The sequence below is a fragment of the Nannospalax galili genome, unplaced genomic scaffold (assembly GCF_000622305.1).
Source record: "Nannospalax galili isolate Female #2095 unplaced genomic scaffold, S.galili_v1.0 scaffold411, whole genome shotgun sequence".
In the NCBI taxonomy this organism is placed as follows: Eukaryota; Metazoa; Chordata; class Mammalia; order Rodentia; family Spalacidae; genus Nannospalax; species Nannospalax galili.
In genome coordinates, this window is record NW_008329714.1 from 2,176,360 (window position 1) to 2,203,615 (window position 27,256).

At 42.8% G+C, this 27,256-nt stretch overlaps 1 protein-coding gene across 3 annotated transcripts in view; it reads right to left on the bottom strand.

The window, feature by feature from the left end:
• Window positions 1-587: 587 nt before the first annotated feature.
• Window positions 588-27,256, bottom strand: part of Hs3st4 (heparan sulfate-glucosamine 3-sulfotransferase 4) — a 250,812-nt gene continuing 224,143 nt past the window's right edge. For all 3 annotated transcript variants that reach the window (XM_029567786.1, XM_029567789.1, XM_029567784.1), the window contains exon 2: window positions 588-2,561. In XM_029567786.1, the coding sequence (XP_029423646.1) occupies window positions 1,925-2,554 (630 nt within the window). In that variant the 5' untranslated portion in view covers window positions 2,555-2,561 and the 3' untranslated portion in view covers window positions 588-1,924. The remainder of the gene's footprint in view (window positions 2,562-27,256) is intronic.

Genomic DNA, 27,256 nt, shown 5'->3' on the forward strand with positions numbered 1-27,256 from the left:
GAGACAAAAATCTCCCTATGTGACACAGACTGGTCTCAGAACCCTCAGGCTGCCTCAGCTCCTTGAAGTGCTAAGGTTAAATGGATATACTATGCCTGCTTGGGCACATATCTTTACCAAATCTATGGTGATTCTGCTAGTACTGAAACCTACTCACTCCTTGGTCTCATGAAGCAAGGCCCCACCCACATCAGCTCATGCCACAGTCCACCCTTCTCAAGAGCCATGAATTCCCTTCTTTAAATATGTGAACACTATTTTGATCTGTTATCTGTTTACTTTGGTAGTGAAAGCATATCTGTGGCATTCAGCTAAATTTTTCTTATCTGGAAAAATTATTTGTACAGATGTTTCTGAATCTGGCTTATTAGTCCATTGCTGGCAGGGACTGGTTGTGATGCAGAGACCAGCAGCCGTCTCACCAGCCGCAGCCTTTGTGCTACTGCATGAAGCACCCTGCCTTGCACATAGAACTCTCCAAAACAGAAACCTGGTCTATCTGGGATCCAGACGAAGTCACTCCCTGTATGCCAGGGTGGGGGTGGGGTGGAAATCACCAACACAAACACACCATCAGAACCCATCAATCAGGTTGCATTAAGCTTTATAACAACACGGTTTCCATTTAGCGGGAGAAATGACAGTTTAATAACAGCTGAACAGATTTAACTCCCCCCACTCATACAAATTTCCAGTTTTACTAGAACAATTCCTGGCTCTGGAGATTTTTTGAACAAGCGCTTTATGTCAAATGCTGTGTTTTAATTGAACCATACTAATGCGAAGGGACACTTTGTTTGGCAGCCCTTGATGGGTATGTCTGCTGACAGCCCTTGCCTGCCCCTATTCTCTAACACTCTTGCCAATGGCCCAATAGATGCCATCTCCAAGAAGAGAAAATGTACCATGTGGTGACCCTGAGGGGTGGTGGTAGGACAAGCAGAATAATGTTGAGCGCTCCCTTCCCCATGGTATCCTGAAGGGCTATACAAAACAATTAACAAGCCAGCTCTGGTCTCTGCTTCTCTGGGGACTCTAGGGCACAGAGCTATCTCAAAGCACACTTTAGCTTCAGGGAGAGGATCTTTAGGTAAGAAGGTCTCCCACCGAGAAGACTGAGTTTCTTCTTATACCCTAAGTTACAGACATTCATTTTTGCCGGCCTCAGAGCTCTAAATTTGCTGCTATCTCCCTGTTGTGGAAGTGTCCCTGTGGGCCTGACTCCAGTGTGAGGACGTGTGCTGAGCTTCTCCAAAACTCAGGACACCCATGAAGAGAGACCCACCTTAAAAGGCTTTCAGAAAGAAGGCTCCAAGAGTGTCAGCTATTTGGGGGTCGGGGAGGAACATACGTGCATGCCTTCGCCTTCGTATTATGGAGAGGGAGGAAGTCAAAGGGTTGTGTGATGAGGCCTTTGATGAGAAGGCTAGAAAGGCCTTAGAAGGAGGATCTTGCTCCCTGGGAGTCCTGGAACACTCAGTCACAATAGCATTCTGGAAAGAAGTCAGAGCAGATGTTTACATACCAGGGATTAGACACAAGGCTAGAACCCAAGCTCCTTAGGCTAGAATAAGAGCTCCCACAAAGACCATCTTTCTTTTTTACCACTCATCACCATTTATAGCATCTGTTTGTGACAGTGACAGATATTCATCCCATCTCCAGACTCCACTAATTAGCAGGAGATAGGAATTCATGACAGGTTCTGGTGGTCATCTGGTCAACCAGAAGCCTTTAGTCGCTCCATGGGAATGCATGAACCTTTGCCTGAGGCCACACCATTGGGCAGTAACCCTGACTGGAGGTTACAGATCTGCCTGGCACTCCAGCAAGGCTGAAGCTGCAGAACCTGGGAGATTTGGGACTCTGGTAAGGAGCATCCTTGCTACTCACTAGCCTTCCCTCCACACTACCAGCCTCAGCCTCATTTATCACCCTCTTCCTGTTCCCACTGGAAATCTTGACCAGTCATTTGGTAAAACATCATGTTGAAGGGTTTGTAGAATTTCCGCAGTCTGTGGATGACATCAGGGTCAATGCGGGGATGAGTCCGCCCTTTGCTTTTGCCCAAGCACCTTGGAGCACTGCTGTCTTCAGGCTTCTTCAGACAGGGAAATCCCTTGGTTTTGTTGAAATAGAAGTGCTTTTCAGTCACAACACGCTTGAGGCCTAGAAAATCCTGTACTTTGGCCATCTCCCCTGCGGGGTCCACTATGAGTCGCTCACCACTGACAAACAGGATCTGAGAGAGGGGGAAGTACTGGAGCCAGTTCTCCAGGTGCAGAGCATAGATGCCAATACGGATGGCACTCCAGGAAGCATCAATCAGCCCCAGGGTCCGATTTTTGAAGGCCAACACCTCAAAGGTGGGGATCTCTGGCTTCTTTGACAATGTCTGGGTGTAGTCAGAAATGGCCCTGGTCACTGGGTTTCGCACCACCACAATGAGTTTGATGTCCTTGGCCATGGAGTGAATGCGTTTGGGAGCCTCATTCGTCACAAAGTAACTGGGGGTCTTCTCCATAGTTATCTGCCCATCCAAAGTCTTGGGCATCACATTTCTGGAAAGGGAAAGAAAAAGGGGAATACAATGGTTATTCCTACCCCCAAAATATTTTACAATCTTTGCACAAATTATATGCAATACGAAACCTAGGTAAAAACCACCAAATAGAATTGATAAACATTGGGGAGTTCTTTTTTATCTCTGTGCCCAACTGTAGTCTTGACTCTGTAATTATCAGAAAAAAAAAAAACAAAAACCAGCAAAAGGCTTACGCATTCTTCTTTAGGAACCTTGTATCCCTGTGTTTAAATGCTTTTGTGCTTTTTACCAGTTGTATTTAACCTAGATATGCCCTTAATTCCTCTACATATTAGTTTTACAATCTCCGAAATGGAGGTAATGATAGCAGTGCCTTCACACTGTAGTGCAGGGATTAGGGAAGATAATGTTTGAAAAGCATTTGGCACAGAATCACATGTGTGCAAGAGCTTAATAAATTAAGGGTTTTATTATTGTTGTAGTAGCATTTAGGAAATGTTTGAGCTCAACAAGACCTCAAAGATTATCTAGTCCAGGGTTGGTGAATTCCCGGAACCTGTCTCCTGTTTTTATATGAGCTAAGGAGGATTTATGATCTTTAAATGGTTGGGAGGGAAAAAAATTCAAATGATAGTAATAATAGCATTGTGTGATACATGAAAATTATATAGAATTTAAATTTCAGTGCTTGTAAATAAAGCTTCATTGGGACTCAACTACACTCAGTCACCTACATATTCTTCATATGCTGCTCTTGTATAATGAATACTAAGTGGAATTTGTGTGATGAATACCATGTGGCCCACAGAACCTGAAATATCCACTAACTTTCATTTTAAGGAAGTTTGCTGAACTCTGATTTAGTCCAAAAACAAAATTATACAAATGATGAAGCCTGGGACAAAGGACAGACAACAGCATCAGACAGGCTTTATGACCTCAGAAAACAAGCACAAAAACTCCTCAAACTTGCCTCCAGTCCATCTGAGAGCAAAATGACATAAAAAGTGAAAACACCTAGCATAGGTGTGGTTCAACGCCTAACTTAGCCAATCATGGATCTTGTTCCAGTTGGAGTCTTGTGTTAAAGGCTTGGTCCCCAACCTAGGTTGGGTGGTGGAGTCTAGTGAGGACAGTTTAGGCCAGCAGAAGCACGTGTTAAAAGGGCGTATTAAGAGCTCAGCTTCTCCTTCTCTTTCCTCCACCATGTGCTCCCTCCACGATGAATTGTGCTGCCACAGACCCAAAAGCAATGGGGTAAAGAAATGGTGGGCTGAATGAAATCTCTGTAACTATGAACCAGGTCAAACCTTTCCTCTTCTTAAGTTGATTGTCACAGGTACTGTTTTTAATAGTAATGGAAAGCTGCTGACAACCACATATTAGGGCTCACATCCCTTAGTCTTTTTGACAAAGACACTTTCCCACCTCTACCCTCCGATCCATGTTTGCCTTCAAGAAGATGTTATCTTGTTTGGGAACTCCAAGATATTAAAGGAGGTTTGATACCACTACCTCCAGTCCATTGTGGTGTGCCCATCAGTGATAAAAATAAGGCTCGGGATCCTAATATACAGTCAGTTTGCTATAGGCATATGTAGACCAGAGTTAACTGACGATAAGCCTGTTCAATACCTGTGGGCCATCTGCCACCAGGTGCTCCATTAAGTCTTTTCAGTTCTGAGCCTTGTACCAAAGTGGTACATTTAGGATTACACGAGGCCTTTTTGTTATGATGACATGCTTTTAAATGTCTCGGCTAATGAAACTTAATACGACGAAGATCCCTTAGCTTCTCCTACCGTAATTAAATTTATTTACTATTGCTTGTGTGGAGAAAGAATGACTTTTCTTTTATCTCTAATTCACATGCTCTGTCAATAATTAATTGCTGCTGGGTTTTGAGCTTTCACAGTAAGCACTTTTATTAAGCAAGAGGAATTTGCCTAGTAGAAAAATTCACTAGACCTAGACCTTGTCAGAGTATAATGGTTGGGCAGCAGGTAGTTTTGGGATCAAAAGCCACAGTCCTGGCCATAAGTAATCATATTTGTTTTCAGATGACATCTAAAGCATTCCTGGGGTCTTCATGTGCATGGCCAGTTTGGACCTCACTAAATGTAATAGTCTCATTTGGGATGGTGAGGTTAACACACTTAGTCTTTGGGACCAGATCTGCCTAGCTTGACAGCTCTGATTGTTGCTTTAGTGAAGTGCCTTACCTCATCGGAACCTCAATCTCTCACCTACAAAACAGAGCTAATAAGATTGCATGCTCATTGGACTCATGAAGACTAAACGTGATAGTGATAATGCAGTTGGATCACTTAGGAGAGTACCCTGTGAATGCCAGAATCTTATTTTAACATGAGCCAGCTGTCTAAGGTCATTTTTACAGCGATTCTTAGAGAAGGACACAATAAAAAAAAATTGCACTTGACCAAATGTATAAGCTGAGCTGAGGGTCTGATCCGTAAAATAGTAAATTCTGATTCAAATCAGTGTCACCCACTGAACTTCCTGATCTAGAGGCCAGTGTCCAACCAGTAAGCTACTATTAGCTCTGGCTGAGTATAAGGAATAAGTTTAGGTCCTTCTATTTCAGTTACAGAGACTATTCCTTTATCTTATTATGAAATTCACTTGGTATCATAAAAATATTAAATAAATGCTGATGAAAAGGGATCACCTGAAAAGAGCTTTTCTTTGATTTTGGTCTCTGGGCTGTATTTCTGCATGCTTGTCTTGTTGCATCTCACTTTAGCTCAGAAGCAGCTGCCTGCCCGGCAGTTCTTTGTATTCCCTCCTTAGACCCCAGTGCTTACTTTACATTAGGCCCCATTCAAATTCATTTCCTCTACTTCCGCTAACTGACAATCTGTCAAGATCCTTGTGGATCTTGAATATTTTATCAGAAGCATCTGAGATAAAGTGGTACCCAACCTATACGCTGGTGGGTTCAGGAGAGTAGGTGCGCACCTAGCTGGGCAGCTTGACGCAGAAGGAGGAAGGGAGCCACTCTGAAGAAGGCAGAAGGCAGAGGAGAAGCCTCAGCAGCTCCAAGCATCTCACTACAGGTAAATTTTTGTTGTTTTATTTTTATTTTTATTTTATTTTTTTTGAGACAAGGTCTCACTATGTAGCCCTGGCTAGCCTGGAACTGGCTGTGTAGATGAGGCTGGCCTTGAACTCAGAGAAATCCACTCACCTCTGGCTCCCAGTGATGGGATTAAAGGTGTGTACCAGGACACCTGTCTAAGTACAGGTGAGCCCCAAAAGCAGTACACTGGTAAGATTACACTGCTGAGCCGAGATCCTCTGCTCTGTCATGAATGATTTGGGATACTTTACCAATGGGCAGATTTCCAGAAGCTCTCCCCAAATCTATGAAATAACAATTTCCCCTTTCCTTTTTTTTTTTTTTTTTTTTTTTTTTTTTTTTTAAAAAAATTCTCTCCCCACTCCCAACTTGGGGAGGAAAGGGTTTATTCAGCTTACATCTTCTGGTCACAGTTCATTAGGGAGCCCAAGGTATGAACTCAGGGCAGGGGATTAAAGGCATGCACCACCACACCCTTTCTTTTTTAAATTAAGAATTTATTTTTATTTTCATTTCTTAAAATTAATTCTTTGAAAATTTCATACAATATATTTTGATCATATTTCTCCCTCTCCCAACTCTTCCAAGATCCATCCCCACCTCCCTACCCATCCCCTTTGTGGGTTTTTTGTTGTTGTTGTTGCTGTTCTCTTTCATCAAGGCCAATTTGTGCTGCCCAAATACTCTGGAGTGTGGATCCAGCCCTGGAGAGTGGTCAACTTACCAGGGCCACATCCTTAAAGAAAACCAGTTCTTCCTCTCACAACTGTCATATGTCAGTAACTCCTCAGCTAGTGGTGGGACTTCATTCCCTAGACTAATGTGATTTCTTACTACATGCAAAATATGTGTCCTTATATTTACAGACAAATATTCCAGTCACCACTCATCAAAGAAGCTCAATTTGCAAGAGTCAGAGACTAATACCAAGTACCACAACTGATCACACATAGACATTGTCTATGAATTGCCCAGGCCTACGTGACACATCTACACCTAAGGCTCATATAACAAAGGACAAGGGAAAGAAGAGGACACTAATGAATCTCTCATTAATGAAGCTTCCCTCACACAGCAGAGGGCCAGGAACGCAAAAGGTCACAAATGGCCAAAGTGTAGAGATGAAGAGTCTGCTGAATGCTGGTCCTTGGACATGACTGCTTTGTTAAACTTCACCTACCCAAGGCTCAGGGACTATGGCAGAAGAGGGGGTGGAAAGATTGTAAGAGCCAGGGAGAAGGTGCATGGCCATATTGAAAGAGTCGTACAAGCTCCTGAGAGCCTGCTTATATGATTCTATGGCAATGGTGTCAGCATACCATGCAAGCTCAGGTAGATAAAAACCCAGCATAGAACTGGGAAAATGAACAGCAGACCCCAATCTTATCTGAAGAAATATTGGCAATTGACTGATGTTAGGTGAAGAAGAGCTGATCTTCCTAAAAGAAGAGACTCTAGATAGGATGACTAGACCTCAGTGGATGGACTTGCACTGGGGAACATCTGGGACACTGACTTGACACAGTGGGCCTTAACAGGGATGACAGAGTATATGGGCTCCAGTGGGGGGAGGGGGCTATGGGAGGGTGCTGGTGGGAACAGGGGTATAAAGATGATTAAGATTGTTTGACATGTTCTGAATGAAATGCACAAAAATTCAATAAAAACAAATTTTAAAATATTTTATCTATTATTTTTATTTTATGTATATGAGTGTGTGAGTGTAAGATCCCCTGGAACTGGAGTTAGAATGGTTGTTAACTGCCATGTGGGTGCTGGAACCTGAACCTGGGCTCTCTGCAAGAGCAGCCAGTGCTCTTAACCACTGAGCCATCTCTCCAGCCCTCCATGCTGGGATTTTGTCTGGCTCAGGCTTGAGCAGACCTTTGCATGCTCTCACAACTGCTATGAGCTCATATGTGAAACCACCTTGCTACCTGGAAAACACATTCTTGAAGTCACCCATCACCTCTGGCTCTCACAACTCCTATCTGAAACCCATCCATCCATTCATTCATTCATTTACTTACTTATTCATTCATTTCACAAATTATCAGTGATGTAACAGTGAATAAAAGAAATATGGTTTGTTTCTCCACGGAGCCACCAACCCTGACTTCTGATAAAGAGTTTATTACAAGCCCACAGAATTAGCTGTTTTAATCAACAGAACGAGTGTCATTATTATTCCAGTTTTACACAGAATGGGCTCAGAACTTTAGGTCTCACTAAATGTGTGCTTTTTTCTAAGTGCAATGACTGGATACAAGTTTAGTTATGCAGTAGTTAATTCAATGGCTTAAGCACTAATTCAGCATTCATGCCTGACCCCAGTTCCTGGCCCTTAGTATTTGCGAATGACTGATAAGCCATTAATTTCTTCTCTAAGGCCCAGGGTCGGTTGCATTGTAACAAGTTTCTTTCACTTTCCTAGAGATCTCACTTGGGCCTCTGATCCAGCAATGATTTCTACACCATCTTGGTATTTTCCCATAACACTGGAGGAAATGGGGCTGGAAAAATTGCTCAGTCACTAAAGTGCTTGCCACCCAGGTAATGAGGACCCAAAGTTTGATCCCCAGAACCCAAATTAAAAAAGCCATGGATATGGTGGTATATGCTTATAATCCTAGCACTGGGAAGACAGAGACAAGTGGATCTTTGGGTACAACTGGCCAGCAGCCTAGGCTACTTAGAAAGCTCCAGGTCGATGAGAAACCCTGTCTCAAAATATAAGGTGGATGGTGCCTGAGGAATGATAACTAAGACTCACATGTACATATACACTCATACATACATGCATACCTGCATACATGTGTGTTTACACACACACACACGCGCACGCGCGCGAGATTGGAGGAGGCATCTCTCCTATTGGATATGAGCAACATCTACTTGTAACCCCTCCCACCTTCTCAGAACTTTTCACTCCTCAATTTCTCTTTTCTTTCCTAGTTGCTAATTAATATCTTCTCAGTTGGACCTGACATTTCAATATGCCCATATTCTCACACTGTGGTGTGTGTGTGTGTGTGAAGTACAGGAGAAAGGGCAGGAATGCTGGTGGGAGGGAGTGAGACAGGGTAAGAGAGCTAGAGAATAAGGTCAGGAAAGATGGGTGGGGACCAGACCCTGGAGGGAGGGCCTGATTAGACCTCTGAAGGGCAGAGAGACCTTTTCTACACGTGATAAAAATCCATTGGAAAATACTGAACAGGAGACTAGGATATGGTTTACATTTAATTATCTTTTCTGGCTACAGTGCTGAGACCAGAGGAGCGTGCAAGATTAGAAGGAACTAAGCTCAGAGACTAACTCAAGACTACATGGTAGAAGGGGTAGGATAGCCTGGATATAAATGGAAAGGGCCAAGTGGCCAGAAGTGTTCCCAACAGGGACAGTTTTTAAGATGCCAATAGCCCCTAATGGTGGGTAGTATCAGCGATGACACCAAGGCTGGTGAAAGAATTATCATTTTGTTAACCTATTAATGTGGAGAACACTGGCAAACAGGCAGCCATGGAGTGGAAGACAGCAAGTCTGATTTTGAACTTGTAAAATGGAATATCTGTTCCAGCCTCAAACAGAGGCCAGTAAGCATCCATGTTCAGGAGTCTGAAGTCCTGGGGTCAGACCCAGGCTGGAGCTGGACATTTGTGTTCCATGCTCAAATTCCACCTGCCAGGCAGCATCTAAGTAAGCAAGCAATGTCCACCTTTCCTTATTTACCCGTAGATAATGAGACCAGCTCTTTGCCTATGCAATGGCTTCTCAAATAGGAAAAATATTCAAATGCTTATTGTATTAAAAAATCCTCAAAGATCTTTTTATTGTGTCATATTGTAATTTTTTGGTGCAGTGATAGGTATTAAAGCTATGGAATTCAGGACGTCTCCGGAGACCCGGGTGATCCTGGAGATCAGGTTTCTTGGACTAGGTTTCCATGCATGGGGGTCAGCGTGTCTTCATCACACCATCCTGTCTGAAAGACCACACACTTCAGTGTGGACCATATGGTGAGGAAACACTGCATCTGGGCTTGGAACAGCTCGTTAACAGTATCTTGGGTGCTCAGAGCAGCCGTGACATCAGCGTCAACACACAGTCCTGAAGCGAGAGAATCATTCCACAAGATCACACAGCTGCTCTCACAGTCCCGAATGCTTATGAGACACTATGCAACTCTCTCCCTGCCTCCACCTGACACCATTGGTGTGGGCACTCTGCAAATAACAGGACTACAGGTCAGTAGAGTTTCTGGACCACTTAGGAGGCCATAACAATAGTCGCCATAGCACCTTGAGTGAGTGCCATCATTTATGGAGGGTTCACTCCATGCTGTGGTTCTTGTGTGAGGTGAGACTGACTTCTCTAGGTGCTTACAGGTACAGAACTCTCCAGCTTAGCCAAGAGCACCAAACCTAGAGCTAGACTTAACCAGTTTTCCCCAATTCATTAGCTGTGTGATTTCTTAACCCAAGCATAGTCATCACTTTATGATGTTCCAAAAGTTTTTCAACTTTATGACATTGCAAAAATGATTCACATTCAGCAGAAATCATACCTTGAATTTTGAATTTGGATGTTTTACTGGCCTAACATATGTTGAGTTTCTCCCTCTCGTTTTGGTTTTGGATTTCGTTTTGGTTTGGTTAATATAGGGTCACTCCATGTTGCCCAGGCTGGTCTTGAATTCTGGGGCTCCAGTGATCCTTTTGCCTCAGCTTCCCAAATACCTGTGACTTCAGGCATGTACACTGCACCTAGCTTAATACTAGACAGCAACATCTGTTCAATTACATGATCACAAGAGTGAACAGCCAACACTCCACTAGGAGCTAGGTGTTCAACAGGTGCACTAAATGTTTTTCAGTGATGGGGGACATAGATCAGTTGGTAGAGTGTTTGTCTGGCATGCATGAAGCCTGGATTTGATTCCCAATACTGCATAAATAGGGCATGATTGTGAACATCTATAATCCCAGCGCTTGGAAGATGTAGGCAAGAGGATCAGAAGTTCAAGGTCATCCTCAGCTGCACAGTGAGTTGAAGCCAGTCTGGGATGCATGAGACCCTGTCTCAAAATAAATACATTTTCAATTTCCAGTACATTAAATTTATGATGAATTTGTTGGACTGCACCCTTCTATAAGTCAAGGAGCACCTGAGATTTCTCATTTCCATTATCTGGAAAGCAACAAAGAAAAACTTACAATGTCCTCCAGAGAGTGATTCATATGGATTCTCAATATATTAGTTGTTAATTTTGTAAACTCTTCTTTAAGAATTTACCATTGTAATCTCCACTTTAGAGATCAGGAAACTGAGGCCCAATAAGGCTGACTTTCCTGAGAAGCACCAATAATGGGGCCTTAGCTAGGTGACATGACTGCCCCAATGTCACTCTCCTATTAGGTAGCAAATTAGAATTTTAAAATTAGACTATGTGAACAATAAAGTCAGCTACCAGTGATGTACCATTGGGAGTCGCAGAACCCAGACCAAAATCCCTAAACATTCTTGCCACATCAAGCTACACTGTTCTGTTTGTAATATTCCTCTCCAGGGCCTCCTCAGCTGAAGTAAATGCACACCATCATGAATGGTGAGGGAGAAAGCAATCAACCATATGAGACATAAAGTGCCCATTCTCCCTGGCAGGGTCAGCATGGAACTTGCCTTTAGCTTCTCTGAATTGCAGGTATATGGTCACCTTACACTCTCCTAAATGCACTCATTGTCCAGTAGAATAAATGGTGCATAAATTAATGATATTTTCTGAGCCCTTCTGATGAACTATAACCTGAAAGTGCAGGTGGCAGGGCCAGCTCCTCTGCACTAAGGGAAGAAACGCTTAGAAGTCCGTTGCGTGCCTGCTTCACAGGCTATCCTGGTTCAGCCTTCCCAGGCCCCCCATGATTCACTAAACTCTTTATAGAGAGGAAGAAAGTAAGATTCACAGAGAAAATGAATCCTGCCCATTGACTTATAGCCAGGACCTTGCCTTTGCTAGGTATGCTGGGAAGTTCATTGTGGTTTTCAATCCTGAGTTCATGAAGATGGAAACAATCCATTTGCAAACCACATTCATAACCAGAGTTCTGGGGAAAGCAGCTTGCTCCTGGCCTACAAGGCCATTCAGTGTCAGAAAAGAAGTTTATGGTTCTGACCTAACAATTAGCTTGTTAAAAGAATGTAGAACAGGGACATTCCCTTGATGGAACTCAAAACAAAAGGGCTATATTTAAAGGTCAGTCTTTATTAATTACACTGAATATTTACTGGTACTACACACAAGATGGTAGGTACACAGTGAAAAGGCATTCATGACCATGACATTCAAGAGACACAAAGTTCTTGGAAAGGAGGTTGGGACACACCATCTCTGTGGTTCACGAGATGCTCCTGTTTTCAACAGAAGTCTAGTTTCAGGTAGAAACATAAGTACCACGTCTCAGATACTCTGCCATATGCCCATGCAAGGGTACGGGGGACAGAATGGTGCAGAGTAGGGGAGCAGCAGTGAGAAAGAGAAGGAGAGGGTGAAGGAGGAGAAAGAGAAGTAGGAGGTGGACCACAAGAATATACAGAGACAACAGGAAACACCCTGGGTCTAAAAGCGCATCACACAATATGGGAGGGAGCAGTAAACTCAGGTCTTGAACAATGTGTTTAGAAGGTTGTACCAAGCAAGTACAGATCTGTCAGGACTGGAAGGTTTATCATGATCATTCTCAGAAAACTTTCATGGAGGTGGTTTGTTGGGGGGCTTGGTTTGCCTCCAAAGATCCATCTCGAATTAAAGAGGTAGGGATTCCACTCAGCACACCACCATCTCCTTCACACATCTCTGTCACTGATGAAAGTAATCATCTTTCATTCCCAAGGACTGGATAATGTTTATCTCTAGGTAAGGTAAGCAGTAGCTATATTTTATGGACTGAAGATTAAAATGATGTGGTGGGCCCTTGGCAAAGCCATCGAGCAGCCCGTGTGTTTCAGAGATCTGGGTCTACGCTGGGTTTTACAATCAGCATTGTCAACATTAAGTGCAATCTTCTATTGTCCTGTGCAGTGTCCTGTATCCAGTAGCATCCCTGGCTACTGCTGTCCAAGTGTCAAGTCCATGGATATTTCCAAATGCTCCTCGGGAGTTCCGGTCACCACCTGCTGAGATGTATTGGGCTAAACAAACTTTCTAGGCTTGAATCTGGGGGCTGTGCCTTTCATTAGAGGTGGGACTTTGGGCAAGGTACTTAACCCCTTTCTGCCCAGATTTTCTCAGCTACAAAATGGAAGAAAAAAAAAGATAATATATACCTCGGATGGTTTTTTAAAAAACTGAAAACATTCATGTACATTTAGCTGTATTCATCTATCTGAGGCTCAGAAGCTTATAAAGAAAAGAAGTTTACCTGGGCTTATAGCTCTGGAGATACAAGGTTGAAGGTGGTGGTAGCCATCTGGTGATAGCTTTCTTGCTGTTGGAATCCCAGAATGGTGTCAGGAATCTGTTGTGTTCTGAATCTGAAATGTCCTCTACAGGCTTATGTTTTAAAAGCTTGTGCTATAGCTGTTGTCATTATTTTGGGAGGCTGAGAAGCCTCTAGCACGTGAGGCACAGCTGGTGGAAGTGGGTCACTAGGGTTGGGCCTTGGAAGAGCACCTCAGCCCTGTTTCCAGTCCCATTCTCAGCTTCCGAAGCCCCATGATGTGAGGATGCTCCAGCATATGCTGCAGGCACCATGAAAAGCTCACACAGGCCTTCCTGCCATGATGGGCTGAAAGTTTCTGAAAATGTGAACCAAACTAAACCCTTCCTCCCTTAAGTTGTTTCTGTTATATATTTTGTCACACCAAAGGTAACACATACAGCGTCACACAGCATTAGAGGGACACATGTTCATATGCATGCTGGTCTCTCTCAGTATTCAAGCATGGGAACTCCACTCTGATGACCTAATCTAATCCTAATCAATTTCCAAAGGCCCCACCTCTAACTACCATAATCAGATTGTTTCCATTCTCTTAATATCTCAAAAGAGGGAATATTTTTCAAAATATGAACCCTTAAATTACATACTCATGTCATATTTTAGTCAGAGCAGCTGCCTCTATTACCTGACAATAATCATAATGCAAGCATTTGTTATCAATACTTTTATGAATATTGTCATAGTATTGAGACATTCTGCAGCATTCTGGACGCTCCATTCCAATGCCTGGAATGATGGCTATCTGGATTACTAATCTAAGGCCCTAGATATATAAAAAATCAACAACAAAAAACCCCAGCTGTGTGGATGGATGGGTACCAATGCTGAATGTTTGATGACTCCTGAGTAAGTATGACTCAGATGAGGTAGAGCTACCAGTACAGCCAAACTTCATATGACTACATGAAGACCAGGTCTTCCTCTGTTCCCTGGACAGCTCCACAAGTGTGGGAACCTCTACACAGGTGACTCTGAACAGCGAGCAATTAAGGGCTTCTGTCCAAACTAGTGATATGGGTTTCAAAGCAAGTATAATCTAAATTAGAGTATAAGCATGGGTCTTGAAACCCAAGAGCCAAGGAGTAATTTATCCACTAATATCAGACACTATGCATCTAGCTGACTATAATCTACACAGTACTCACAGGCCAGGTACAACACTTAAGGTTTATCTAGGCAACTGGGGCAGAATGGCCAACAGTCAGGGAAACTGAGGATGCTTCTGGTTAGTTAAGCCTCAGACTATAGTCACATCCTAGCTGTTGAAGAGTAAAGGCATTGAGGAGTGAACTGATGGACAGAAACAGGGAGCTGAAGGTATTAGAGCTCTTGATCTTGACATTAGACATGCAGGGCTGGCTGCCTTTCTGAGTGTAATGTGAAGAGAGAACTGAATTATTTTCATATTTTTCCTGATGATAAACAATATAGCTGCATTTCTGAAGAACATTATTAGAATAGATTAGGCAAATGCTCAGGACATTAGTATAACTAGCAACCAGAAAGAGGAATTCAGGGATTCAGGAATTCAGGAATTCAGAATGCATTCTGCTTTGAGAAGTGAACTATCTGGGATTATTTCTGAGGATACCAAAGTGCCCTGAGCCACATTTGGATGGAAATTATCTTGAAGAATCAGAAGTTAAGGATACTACCTATCCCATGAGGCAACTTCTTCTTACAGTATCCAGAGATGATGTAAGTGATGGATAGTAACAGAAAAGATGGAGCTTTTATAGCTTCCCCGATCCCATGAAAGGTAAGCTCATAGCTTTTCAAAGGTAGAACTTTTTTGTCAGATAAAGACAATGAGGACTTCACAGTTTTCATCAACTCTAAGGGGTCTGTCACTCCAGCAGGAAATAACTGGATGTTCAATTGAAGGTCTTCACTCATGTTTTTTGGAGTAAGAACCAAAGAGAAACTCATGGGTTAGGGGCATGGACTGCTTTCTCTGGAGCTTAGAAGGTTTAATCATTATGAGGCTTGTATGGTTCAGGAATGTGGTAGTTTACCAGAGTGTTCACGATCTTCATCTGTGTTCCACCCCCACCTCTCACAAATTTTCATAGTCTCTTGTACTTTATATTATGAGATCCAAGTTTTGAACCAACTTCATTTATTCAAGGAATTGTAATTTATTTTTATTTTATATATCGGAACTATATGCAATTGTTTTTAGTGTTTCTTAATAGGAGAAAAATGAGGTCATTATACAGAAATAAATTTTCGGTAAGAAAAAAAACCATGCTAGGCACTGTGCAACTAATAGAAGATAAATCAAGAACAAGATGTTGCTATTAATAAGCTTATGTTAGAAAGCGCTTGAGGGGCTGGAGAGATGGCTCAGCGGTTAAGAGCACTGAGTCCTCTTGCAGAGGACCCAGGTTCGAGTCCCAGCACCCACATGGTGGCTACAAACTGTCCTTAACTCCAGTTCCAGGGGAATCCGAAGCCTTCTTCTGACCTCTGTGGCACTGCATGACACAGGTGCACTCACCTACATGCAGGCAATACACTCATACACATAAAATAAAAATAAAATAAAATAAAATAAAAGGTGGGCGACTGTGACCAGTGATAGTCATGTATATAGAGATTAGAAATGTATGTGAAAATGTCTCAATGTCAATTGCCTTGGAATGAATTTTTCTGTATGAAACTGTGTGTTTTGACAACGAAGTGGAGATCTTTTTTAAACGTTGGAACCTCATTTAATTTTATGTCTTATAGAGTTTATAATGAGTAAAAGATTATATAAGGGTAATAATTCATCTGTAAACCTAGAAATGTACAGCCAATTTTGAAAGAGATGTACCCTAGCTCAGAAAAATGTTATTGAATAGGTTAATGCTGTTGTAATGAAATGCTTCTTCTAATTGAAAAACAATACACTCTAAAATAATAAAAATAATAAATCAAATATTTTAAAAAAAGAAACAGTGGAGGCAAACATTATTGCCAGGAAGGAAGGAAGGAAGGAAGGAAGGAAGGAAGGAAGGAAGGAAGGAAGGAAGGAAGGGAAGCTTGAGGATTGATTCAGGGGGCAAAGCCTTTCTTTACACAGTTGAGGACCTGAGTTCAGCCTCAAAACCCACATAAAACAGGGATGAGAGAATTCACTGGTAATTGTAGTGCTGGGAGGCAGAATGGTGAAAGCTTTGCCAGCCAGCCTAGTCTCCAGGCCAGTGGGAGGCCCTGTTTCAAAAAGCAAAGCGGACAACCCCTGAAGAAAGACACCTGAGACTGGTCTCTGGACGCCACACGCATATACAGACAAGTGTATGCCTCCCACTACATGAATTCCTACATGCATGAAAGGAGAGAGCGGGGTGGGGGGCAGTTTGAAAGTTTCGTCCTCATCTCCTAGGACTCTTGGTGGTTCATGAATTTCAGGCTGGGTATCACTGACTAGGGTGAACCTGACTCCAGAGCCCACAGCTGCCTTCCTCAGATGCATGCCGAAATGACCCTGTTTCCTCAGAGAGGCGTTTGGCTAGGGGCCAAGCTTTATCCCTCCAAAGCACACTTGCTCTGAGTGACTCATTTTTACCCTTAATTCTATTACCTATAGAACAGGGATAATAACAACTATTTATGCACAAGAAAAGACACCAGGCTCCTTGGCACACAGCAAGTACTGGTGCATGCCCTCTTGTTATCACTGCTCGTGTAATGGGGCACACAGTAGCTGTAAAAAAATCTATCTGTTGAGTGAGAAACGAGAGTAGCTCTGGCCAATTCTTGAATCTAAGTGACTGCTGCCAGTGGCCTAAGATACGCACCCCATGTACATGATGGTTAAGTTACAGAAATCCACATCTCATACACAACACAGTCTTAGAGCAGCAAACAGCTTTAGTTTGGCATGCATCAGAAGAGCACTAGAAATATTTTTTCTTTGCTACTTTGAGGTCTTAGGCATCTGAAAAGCCTCAGTGCTGGGAGGTCGGGGGGAGACTTGCTTCACGCTGCACAAATGGTAAGCATTGCTTTTGTTTTCCTGTCTTCCCTGACCTTCCCCAATGTGTCTTCTTGTCTCTAACACCAACAGACAGCCATGTGACAGATGCTGACTTTTCAGCATCAGACTATTTAGAAGGTACATATGGACAGAGAGAGCTATGAATTCTGCGATCCCTTAAAAGGCATTTGTAACTGAGTCATCATTAAATCTATATTTTTTGATGTTGCCATGTGTGTGTGAGAGGGGGGGTTTCCTTGATTTTCTTTATATTCACTGCTTTCTGTATGGTTGTAGATATTCTTGGAATAGTTCTCGAGTTCACAGGGAGGACAGCACGGCTTTAAAACCTAAACTGTCACCTGCCCACAACCTCAGCTTCCATCCCTGTCTCCATGACAGCAACTCTCTCTTTCTCTAACTGTCTGTCTTTCTTGCTTGGACCATCCCACTCCAGGGGTCCTAAGAAAAGATGTTCCATGATTCTGAAAGAACAAGATGAAGGAACACCTTCCACTTGGTCCCTGATTTTGGTCTCCATCTGGAACATATTTGTCTAATACTCTGTTGATGCATATTCAAAGAGTACTCCCCTGCAAAACCCTATACACCAGCTTCTATCTCTTACTGTATTTTCTTTCCTCAGACACAGCATCAATTAAACGCTGATTACAGAGATCCCATCATGTTTGCACAGGCACTTTGGTCCCACAGTTTACCAGACTGTGACAGAACAGGCTCCTCTCTGGAAGTCACACTGTGTTTCCCCAGCTCACCTCATGTTTCCCTCCCACCTGTCTGTCAGCCCATCACTGCCTTGGGGATGCTGCATCCTGCTGAGACTTGGAGCCCTGTTTGCTCTCCCTGAGTCTGCCCCTGTCACTCTGGTGCATTTCTAACCCCTCCAGCCTCGAATTGTATGGGGCATCACAAATCAGCCTTGAAGAGATTAAGATGTAACAGTCTGTGATTTGCAACTGCCAGTCTACCAGGCTTTCATTCAAGCCTTTCTTTGGGCTACATTTTGCTTTATTCTGCCTTTGTAATGGTAAGTGTTGACTGTCAACTTGACTGGATGAAAAGATGCCTAGGAGATTGGTAAAGTAGACTTCCGGTATGTCTGTGAGGGTATATCTGTAGAGGATTAAGTAAGATGGAAGATTAGCTCTGAATGCAGGTAGATTCCATAGATGGACAGAATAAAAATGGCAGAGGGTGGAAGCCTGTTGGTGCAGGCATTCTCTGGGTCTGTCTCCTGATCACCGTGGGAGCAGCTTTTTCATGGCCTCCCTGTCATGATGCACTGACACCCAAAACCACATTCTGAAATAAATCCATCCTTCCATCCAACTTCCTTTTCCTTCCTTCCTTCCTTCCTTCCTTCCTTCCTTCCTCCCTCCCTCCCTCCCTCCCTCTCTCTCTCTGCCTTCTTTCCTTCCTTCCCTTTTTATCTTTTCTTCTTCCTTCTTTCTTTTTGTTCTTATTTTGGCTTTTTGAGACAGTCTCACGGGTACTTCTGGTTGGTCTGAAAATTCTCAACCTCCCAAGGGCTGAATTTTCAGGCATGATCTCATCTTTCCACTTTTGAAATTTTTGGGTATTTGCCAATGACAAAAGTATGACTAGTTCAATCCACTTTTGTAGTGCTATATATTCTTTCTTTAAGTTAATCCTTATTAATGTCAATTTTATATGTTTATGGCTTATATCATGATAATCTGACAAATGTCTACAATATGTAATGATTCAGCCAGGGAAATCAGTGTTTCCATCTATAGGCTCCTTTGGCTGACCATTTGTAGCCATCCCTCCTGAGCACAGTATTCTCTCTACTTGGATGAATATCCCCAAGCTGCTGTTACTGGCTGGAATTCTGGCTCTGCCATTGCTCTGAAAAGGACTTTGGAAAAACCCTTAACAACTTCAAACTCCAGTCTCCTTATCAAATAAAATAAGGTTCATATGCAAGATCAATTGCAGAGAATGCTTTATAAGGCATATGATGCACTTACCAGGATGCCTTCAAGAATTAGCTGCTTAGTGCAAAGGCAGAGCACTGTGGCTACCCTACACAAAGCCTTTCTTTACTGTGTGCTCTCAGAGAATGTCATGTTACACCTGTGCTGATGCAGAGGCCATTTAATATCTGCCTCTCTTTGTATCCTTAAAAAGAAGTTAGTTTTTTGTAAACAACGTGTTTGTCTTCCTTATGGTCCTAGACACCTGGTCAGTGAGACATATCATTCAGTGAAAGCACTTATGAGTTTTTATTAGTGAAAGTGTTGCTGGGGTCAGCCATGCCTGGCGATGGAAACGTGTACAGTAAGTGAGGCAAGATGGAAGCACCTGTCCACATGAGTGACAGGTGTGATGCTGCTGTGAGGACCGAGCTTGTTTTGCCATATTGCCATGCACCAGCTCTGGAGTGTGGTTACAATCCATAGCATTGAATGAATTCACATTCACTACAGCATGAATGCGGTCCACAAGCCCTCTTTCCCTCACATTTGCCTAGGACAGCAGCAAAAACTTTTTTATGAAGGGCTCTGGAAAGCGCCTTCTGTATTGTCCTTGAACTGTTTCCTTCAGAAAGTTGCATCCCCCAAATCAAGTGCTCTAACATCAGTGATGTAAAATACAATCATAAATTAATTAGCGCATCATACTGTGTCTGTATTTAGACCTGACTTTCACAGCTTGGGGCGCATGAAATACTAAACAGATTTTGAAGCCAATCAATCTGATCACATAACAGATGGAGAGACGACAGCTAGGAAAGGAGATCAGTGCACACCTAAGGAGATACGAATGAAGATGCAAACACCGTGCTATAGTATCTGATAGGCATGCTACCAATTGCCTATAGCCTTTCGCTCCATTAGTTAGCCTCTTTTGCCATTCTTATACATTGTCTGTTTTTAATAATTCATATTTAGTTTGTGTGTGTGTGTGTGTGTGTGTGTGTGTGTGCATGCTATGACATGGGTGTGAAGCTGAGAACAACTGCAGGAAACTGGTTCTCTACTTTTACCATATGAATCCCAGGGACTGAACTCAGGTCAGATCACCAGGCTTGGTGGCAAGCACCTTTACCCAGCATCTCACTGGCCTGTACCTGGCCTCTTTAGAGCACATCACCCCACTCCAAACACCCCATCAGATCGTACACCCTCCACATCAGTCTCCTCTGTCCACTCCATGGAGTTTTTGTTCTCTGAAATGATCTTCTTTGTGCATTCACTTTCTTGGGCATCACTGGTCTGTCTTAAGGTCCAAAGAAGGAAGGTGATTTGACTCTTCTGTATACTGATGGGCTCTCAGTCTTCAAACAGTGCCTAACACTAGACAGGTCTCAATAAATATTTTCTGAATAACAGAACAAAAAGGAAAGAAGCAAAGGAAGAAAGTTAGGAAGGTGGGAGAGGAAAAAAGGAAAGAAAGAAATGTGCTGAAGTTGAAGCACAGACCTAGACCTGGCAGATTCTCCGACAGCAGCATCGCCCCTCTCACCTCTGTCCAGGTCTCACCCACCCCGACCTCAGGAAAGAGAATCACCAGCCACTTAACTGTTCCATCTCAAACTGCAGGATCATCACCAATTCTTCACTTCTTCATTCACGTCCTCTGTAGCACATCCCAATAAGTAACATCCAGGAGTCTGTCTGCTACCTCTGCTTAAAAGCACATCCCAACTGAACTCCTTGTTTCCTTCTGGCATTCTCTCATTGCCCTTCTCTAGTCCATCAAATATCTAGTCTTTCTACCCCAACAGCCTGTTTCTTCCAGTCTCACTTCTCTATTACTGCCATCACCCACACTGAGGAGGTATGAGCTTTCAAATGCTGACACTGGCTGGGAGTGAGGCAGTACCACACAGTGGGAAGGAACACAGACTCTGGGGCTGGGGATGCAGCTCAGCAAAACAGTGCTCGACTAGGATGTGCAAGACTCTGGGTTTCATTCTCAATACTGCCCCCAAATGCCCCAATTTCCTGTGTTAGCCTACTCTACTTGAAGACTGTGGATGTCTATTATCTCACCTCTTGGCGCCGTAGCTTTTCTATCTTAAATTTTGTATTGGCAATATCACAGCAAATTTTCCATTGGACCTACTATTATGAGGATCAAATCAGCCAATATAGATAAAATCAGATAGTAACTCTCCCTTTGTGTTAGTCATTATTATCAGTATGTCACGTTTGGGCTTAAATCCTTTCAACACCACCTCATTATAGCAAAATAAAATTTCAACTTCTTATGGCTCACAAGATCCTGTTTGGTATGCTCTCCAGCCTCAAACCCCATCTTTCTTTAAGCTTCATTTTATTTTAAATTGTGTGTGTGTGTGTGTGTGTGTGTGTATGTATGTGTGTGTTGGTGTGTGGGTATGTGCATGTGAGTACAGGTATCTGTGGAGGCCAGAAGAGGGTGTTGTATCCCCTGGACCTGAATTAAGCAGTTGTGAGCTGCCCAGTGTGGATGCTTGGAACCAAACTTTTGCCTTCTATAAGAGCAGCAGGCATACTTAACTGCTGAGACATCTTTGTAGACACAAATCCCAGTTCTACCAGCACTGGACTTCTCTCTGTCCCCCCACACTCTAATATCCTCTGTAGAGGAGCTGGTAGCTGGTTTGGCTCACTCACTCACGTTTTCTTTCTTTGTTTTCTATGACAGGGTCTCGCCGTGTAGCCCTGGCTGGCCTAATACCTATCCTGTGTACCTAGGGAAGCTTCAAACTGGTGGTAATCCTGCTTCAACCTCCCGAGTGCATCAGTTCTCTCCTTACTTCAGAATAGTCTTCCTTAGATCTGTACATGCCTGGCATCTCCTTATCACTCGCATTTTCCATTAACCCTCTGGACCTGTGCTCTCTAACATGGAAGCTAGGAGACACATATAACCATATAACCTTAAATTAGCTGCAACCAAAGAATCAATTTCTTAGCTATATCAGCCATATTTCCACAGCACAAACAGCTACTTGCTGTCATCAACGCAAAGTTATACTTGATGACACTGATCTGGACCACCTACCACAGTTTTTGAGACATCTATACACTAATTAAAAGCTATCTCCTACTAAGTAGTTATAGTATTAAATATTACTTCTAATGACTTATTGTTATATTCATAGATTAATGCAGCTCAACTCTCACCAGAGAAGCTTCCTTATGCAGCAGATGGTGATTAACACAGAAACCCACAACTGGCCAATGTGCAGAGAACAAGAGCCTTCAGAGAGCTTATTCCTGAATAGGACATCTGTATCAAACTTCTGCCTCCCAAGGCTCAGGGATCCTTGTGGAAAAGGAAGCAGGAAGACTCTAAGAGCCAGAGGTGGTGGATGACCACATGAAAATAGAATTTTCCAGATCCCTGTGCATTTAGTCAAATGTACTCACAGCAATGGTGACAGCACATGAAAGTTCCATGCAAACTCAAGCCAGACAAACTCCCAGTATAGACATGGGGAAGTGGGGAGGAAACCCCAATCCTTTTGGCAATTGGTAAGGTTGCTGGGGGGGGGAGTAGAATCAGTCTCTTTCAAGGATATGACTCTTGGTAAGTTAAACATATTCCAATGGATGGACCCACATTGAAAGACATTTGGGGACACAAATTAGACACCTATTTATCATCTATCTATCTATCTATCTATCTATCTATCATCATCACAGTACATTAACTTGGTTGGGCAGGGGCAGTAGGGAGGTGCACAAAAAGAGGGGATCTAAATACTATCAAATAATGTATAAAAATCACAAAAATTTGATTATAAAAAGCCATCTCTAAGAGAAACTTTCTTTGATTATCCTACCAAAATCATCACCTGCTCAAAGTCACTCTCTGTCCCATTATTATGTTTTATTTACTTTCGTTATGCTTTCTTTCTTTTAAAAAGTATTGAGTTTTTGTGCATGTCAGACAGTACATCTTGGTCCTATTTAGACCTCCTCTTCCTATCTGTACCACCTCACAGTCTACTACCAGATTTCGTGCTTTCTGTCATATATGTTAAGGCCTATCAAATCAACTTTGTGTTTCCAAATTCTTTGGAAACATTTATCCACTGCAAGCTGGTCAGCCTTTCACTCCCTTAAAGCAGACTAGCTCTCCCTCACCCAGAAGTGATCAGTTGTCAACAGTTGCTCAGCTAAGGGTGGGCTTATTACTCATTTCTCAGTTCTATGCTGGTTTTTGTCTGGTTGAGTTTGCATAGGTCTTCTGCATGCTGTCACCACTGCTATAAGTTCAAATGAGCAAGTTCCCAGGTACCTGGAAAACTCTTTTGCCTTGTGGTCATCTAACAACCAAAAACCCTGGCTCTTACAGTCTTTCTGATCCCTCTTCCACAATGGTCCCTGAGCCCTGAGTGGTAAATCTAGATTTAATGTAGGCGTCCTCTCCAGGGACACACATTTCACAGTCTCTTATTCATTACATTTTAGCAAACTGTGGCTTTCTGTGCAAATCACCTCTGTTGCATGAGGAAGCTTTGTTAGTGAGAACTGAGAGATGCATGAATATTCTCTCTGCCCCCTGTGCTGCTATATATGTTCCTTGAGCCTTAGGTATAGAGGTTCCATTGTAGATGTGTCATTTAAAGATGGGCATCTCACAGACACCAGTTTGACCAGTTGTAGAACTCTATGATAGTCTTCATCTGTTGCAAAAAGAAGCCTCTTTGATGAGTGGTGAGAGCTATACTTATCTGTAAAGGTAAGGATACATATTGAATACAGAGTAGGAAATTACATTTGTCTATGGATGTGCCAGATATAGGTTTTTCTCTAGGTTCTATGACCTCTCCAGTCATGGGTATTTGGCTGTGTTTACAGTACCACACATGAGTTCCCTCCCACTGAGTGGGATTTAAGTCCAATTAGATAGTTATTGATTATCCCCAAGATAAAAGTGCCACCACTTCACCAATTGGTCAAGACCTGGAATTATCTAATTAAATATTGGTTCATTTGACTGTTGATGTGCCTGCCCCATCTGGAATTAAGTTACACTGTGAGAGCAAGGTAACCCTCATCTCCACAGTGAGTTCTAGGCCAACTAGGGCTACAGTGAGACCCTATCTCAGTAAAAGACCAAAGAAACAAAAGAAAACAAACAAAGACCAAATAGATGGCTCCTGGGGAAATACACTCAAGGTTGACCTCTGATCTCCTCAACTGTGTGCATACACATGCATATTCAGCCTTACACACATGTGCACCCACACCTTCACACACATGTGCACTCAACACACACACACATTGAACAGGAATTTTCTCTCTCCATCTCTGCCCAATTGCATGGCTATAGTCTTTAATTTCCATGCCCAATTACCTGTGCATTGGTCTTCGGCCACTAGTTGAGGGTTACATCTCACTCAGGCTGGGAATATACAAGCACTTTGAGTACCCAGTACCTGAGGCAGATGGACTCTGTAGATGATAAATAGCCTTGACCTGGGGACCTGTCACTCCTATGCATATTTCTTGCACCTGGGAGATGCTATCTCTCCCTAATTTCCAGGACTTTGAGTATATCTCAGAGGTTCCCGCCTATTTCCCAGCATAGCATACAAGCTCTCTGCAAAGGGAGAAGCATACACAAACACCACCCTTCGCTGAGGCTATACACTTCACTAAGCATCTTAGAAGCTGGACTTAGAGTCCTAGGCAGGACTGAATACCCAAGAATATGAGCTTCGGGAGGATACAAGCTCAATGGTTAAGAGGGACACATTAAAAAAAAAAAATCAGGATTCCTTGCTCATTGATCTTATTGCTTACATTCTTTCTCTCAGTCTATACACGATTATTGCACCACCAGTATAACAACCCATTAAGAAAGACTGGTTTTTGAAGAATGTTTTCATGGTGCTCATCTGTCTCTGCTGTTCTCTTCCTACTGCAATCTCCCCCAAATGTTCCTGACTATATGTTCTCAAGTGGCTCAGCAAGGATCACAAGGAAGAAGGACGCAGTCTCCAGATGTAACAAATAGTAAATATTCACCTTTTCTTTCAAAACCTGTAAAACTATTGGTTTACACAAGAAGTTCTTATCTTTTAACCTCCCTCTAACACCTTGTAAGACTTTTGTTTTTGAAAAGGCCCTGATGCATTCTGAACCTAATGGCCTGGGGTGGCAGGAGGGAGTTCCTCCCCTTCTTTGGCTGCTCTGTTTCCTCTTTATTTGCCTCGATTCTTTTAAACTAGCCAGCTGGGAAAGACTGTGAGTTCAGACCCCAGCCAATGGGGAAAGGACACAGTATTGTTGCATTAGCAATAAGAATCTGTCAAACTTTGAGTGTGCTTGCTGGATCTGAATGATGATACAATACAACCTTTTGCAAAAGTAAAAGTTGCCTTGAGGAGTTACTTTTGTTTTGTCCACGTGTTGTTTGTGCAGTGTTGGTGGGGTCCTTGGACATCATTTTTTTTTTTCCAACACAGTCTCAACTCCATAGTCTTGATTCACTCTGCATTCTTGGATTGTACTCTCTTGGCAAAAAGCCACCCCTTCACTCTTACCTCTTGTCAGTCACTGTGGGCATGACCACAAGAAGTCTCAGCCACTGCTCTCTGAGTTAGTAGAGATGTACTACCCTGTTCCAGCTGAAGAAAAAGCTCCCTCTCTAGATCCAAGTGGCCAGCTTAATATAGAGTAATAGATATCACTGCTTCCTTGAAAGAGCTATTTCCTACCTCCCACATCAAGTACCACATACATCAGTCATCAATAAAGCCCCGTTGCTTTGTACTATGCTCAGGCACACACAGCCTGCTGGCCACAGATTGGACATGTCTGCATGACTAACAAGTGTTATGCTAAATGATGCTCCTTCTCACATTCATGTCTCTTCACTGACCTCTAATGACTTTGAACCTGTTTGTTTCTACTAATCTATTGGCTAAGAGCCACCATTCAAGACTCGGCTCCTGTCCTATTTTCTCTGTGCTGGCTCCTGCTGCCTGTGGTTAATGCTCTGCTCTACCCCGCATCCCTCACACCACATGGTACATCTGCATTTCCTTTTCTTCTCTACTAGACTGTGAGTTCTGTGGGAGAGGAGCCAAAATAGACTCCCAGGGAAAACTGGTATAGCTGGGCCAGATTAGCCCCCTGCTTTTTCCAGATGATATGGTATGCCTTTGCCAGGAATTTTTGTGCCCCCAGTGACACTTGAAACAGGTGGATCTTCATGTGAGCTTTGGGCATTGAATAATATTGATGTGAAAATAATTTCATGTGGAAAATAATGTAGTTTGGTGCAGCTGTACAGGAAGAAGGAAGGGACAAAATCAAAGGAAGGGTCTTCTGGCAAGATGGAACATCAGCCGCTATCTAGCAGCCACACGTTCAGATTCCTGTCCCCATTCTCTGTATCTGGGGTTCTTGGAATTTTCTGATATACTTCTAGACACAGGAGATATTGTCATAGCTCATAATCGGCACATGATGCCTCAACTTCTTGCAATGCCTTTTCTTTCTTGCCCACTGATTGGGCCAACTGTTGTTCACAGTGTGTCTGATCCAAAGCCTCCTCTATATACCCTCCTTTAATACAAACACATCTAAACATGCATATACATGCATAAAAATATGTACATATAGGCATACATGTATATACATATATATAGTCATCCCTCTATATCCATGTGCAATTCATTTCAGGACCTCTTGGATTTAATTGCCTCATCTAAAGTGGTGAAATATTTAGAGTTAACCTGCCCACATCCTTCTGTGTACTTTAAATAATTTCTAGATTACTTGTAATACCTAAAACAATACAAACACCATGTAAATTGTGGCTATACTGTACTGTTTCAGGAATAGTGACAAGAAATAAAAATTTATGTGTGCTCAATATAGATGCAATTTTCTCCAATATTTTTGAGTCATGGTTTGTTGAATCTGTGGAGGCAGAACCTGGAGATATGGAGAGCCTACTGTATTAGTACACACACACACACACACACACACACACACACACACTCCACAGGAATTCATGGCCCAAATGAAAAATTAAGAATATCATTGCATCTGTCTCATATATTGCCAGATGTAATGTCATAGGGGAAGTGGAGGAGGAGAGGGAGTGGGAACAGGGAGAGGTAGAAGGAGGGCATGGGCATTTTGAAGAGCATC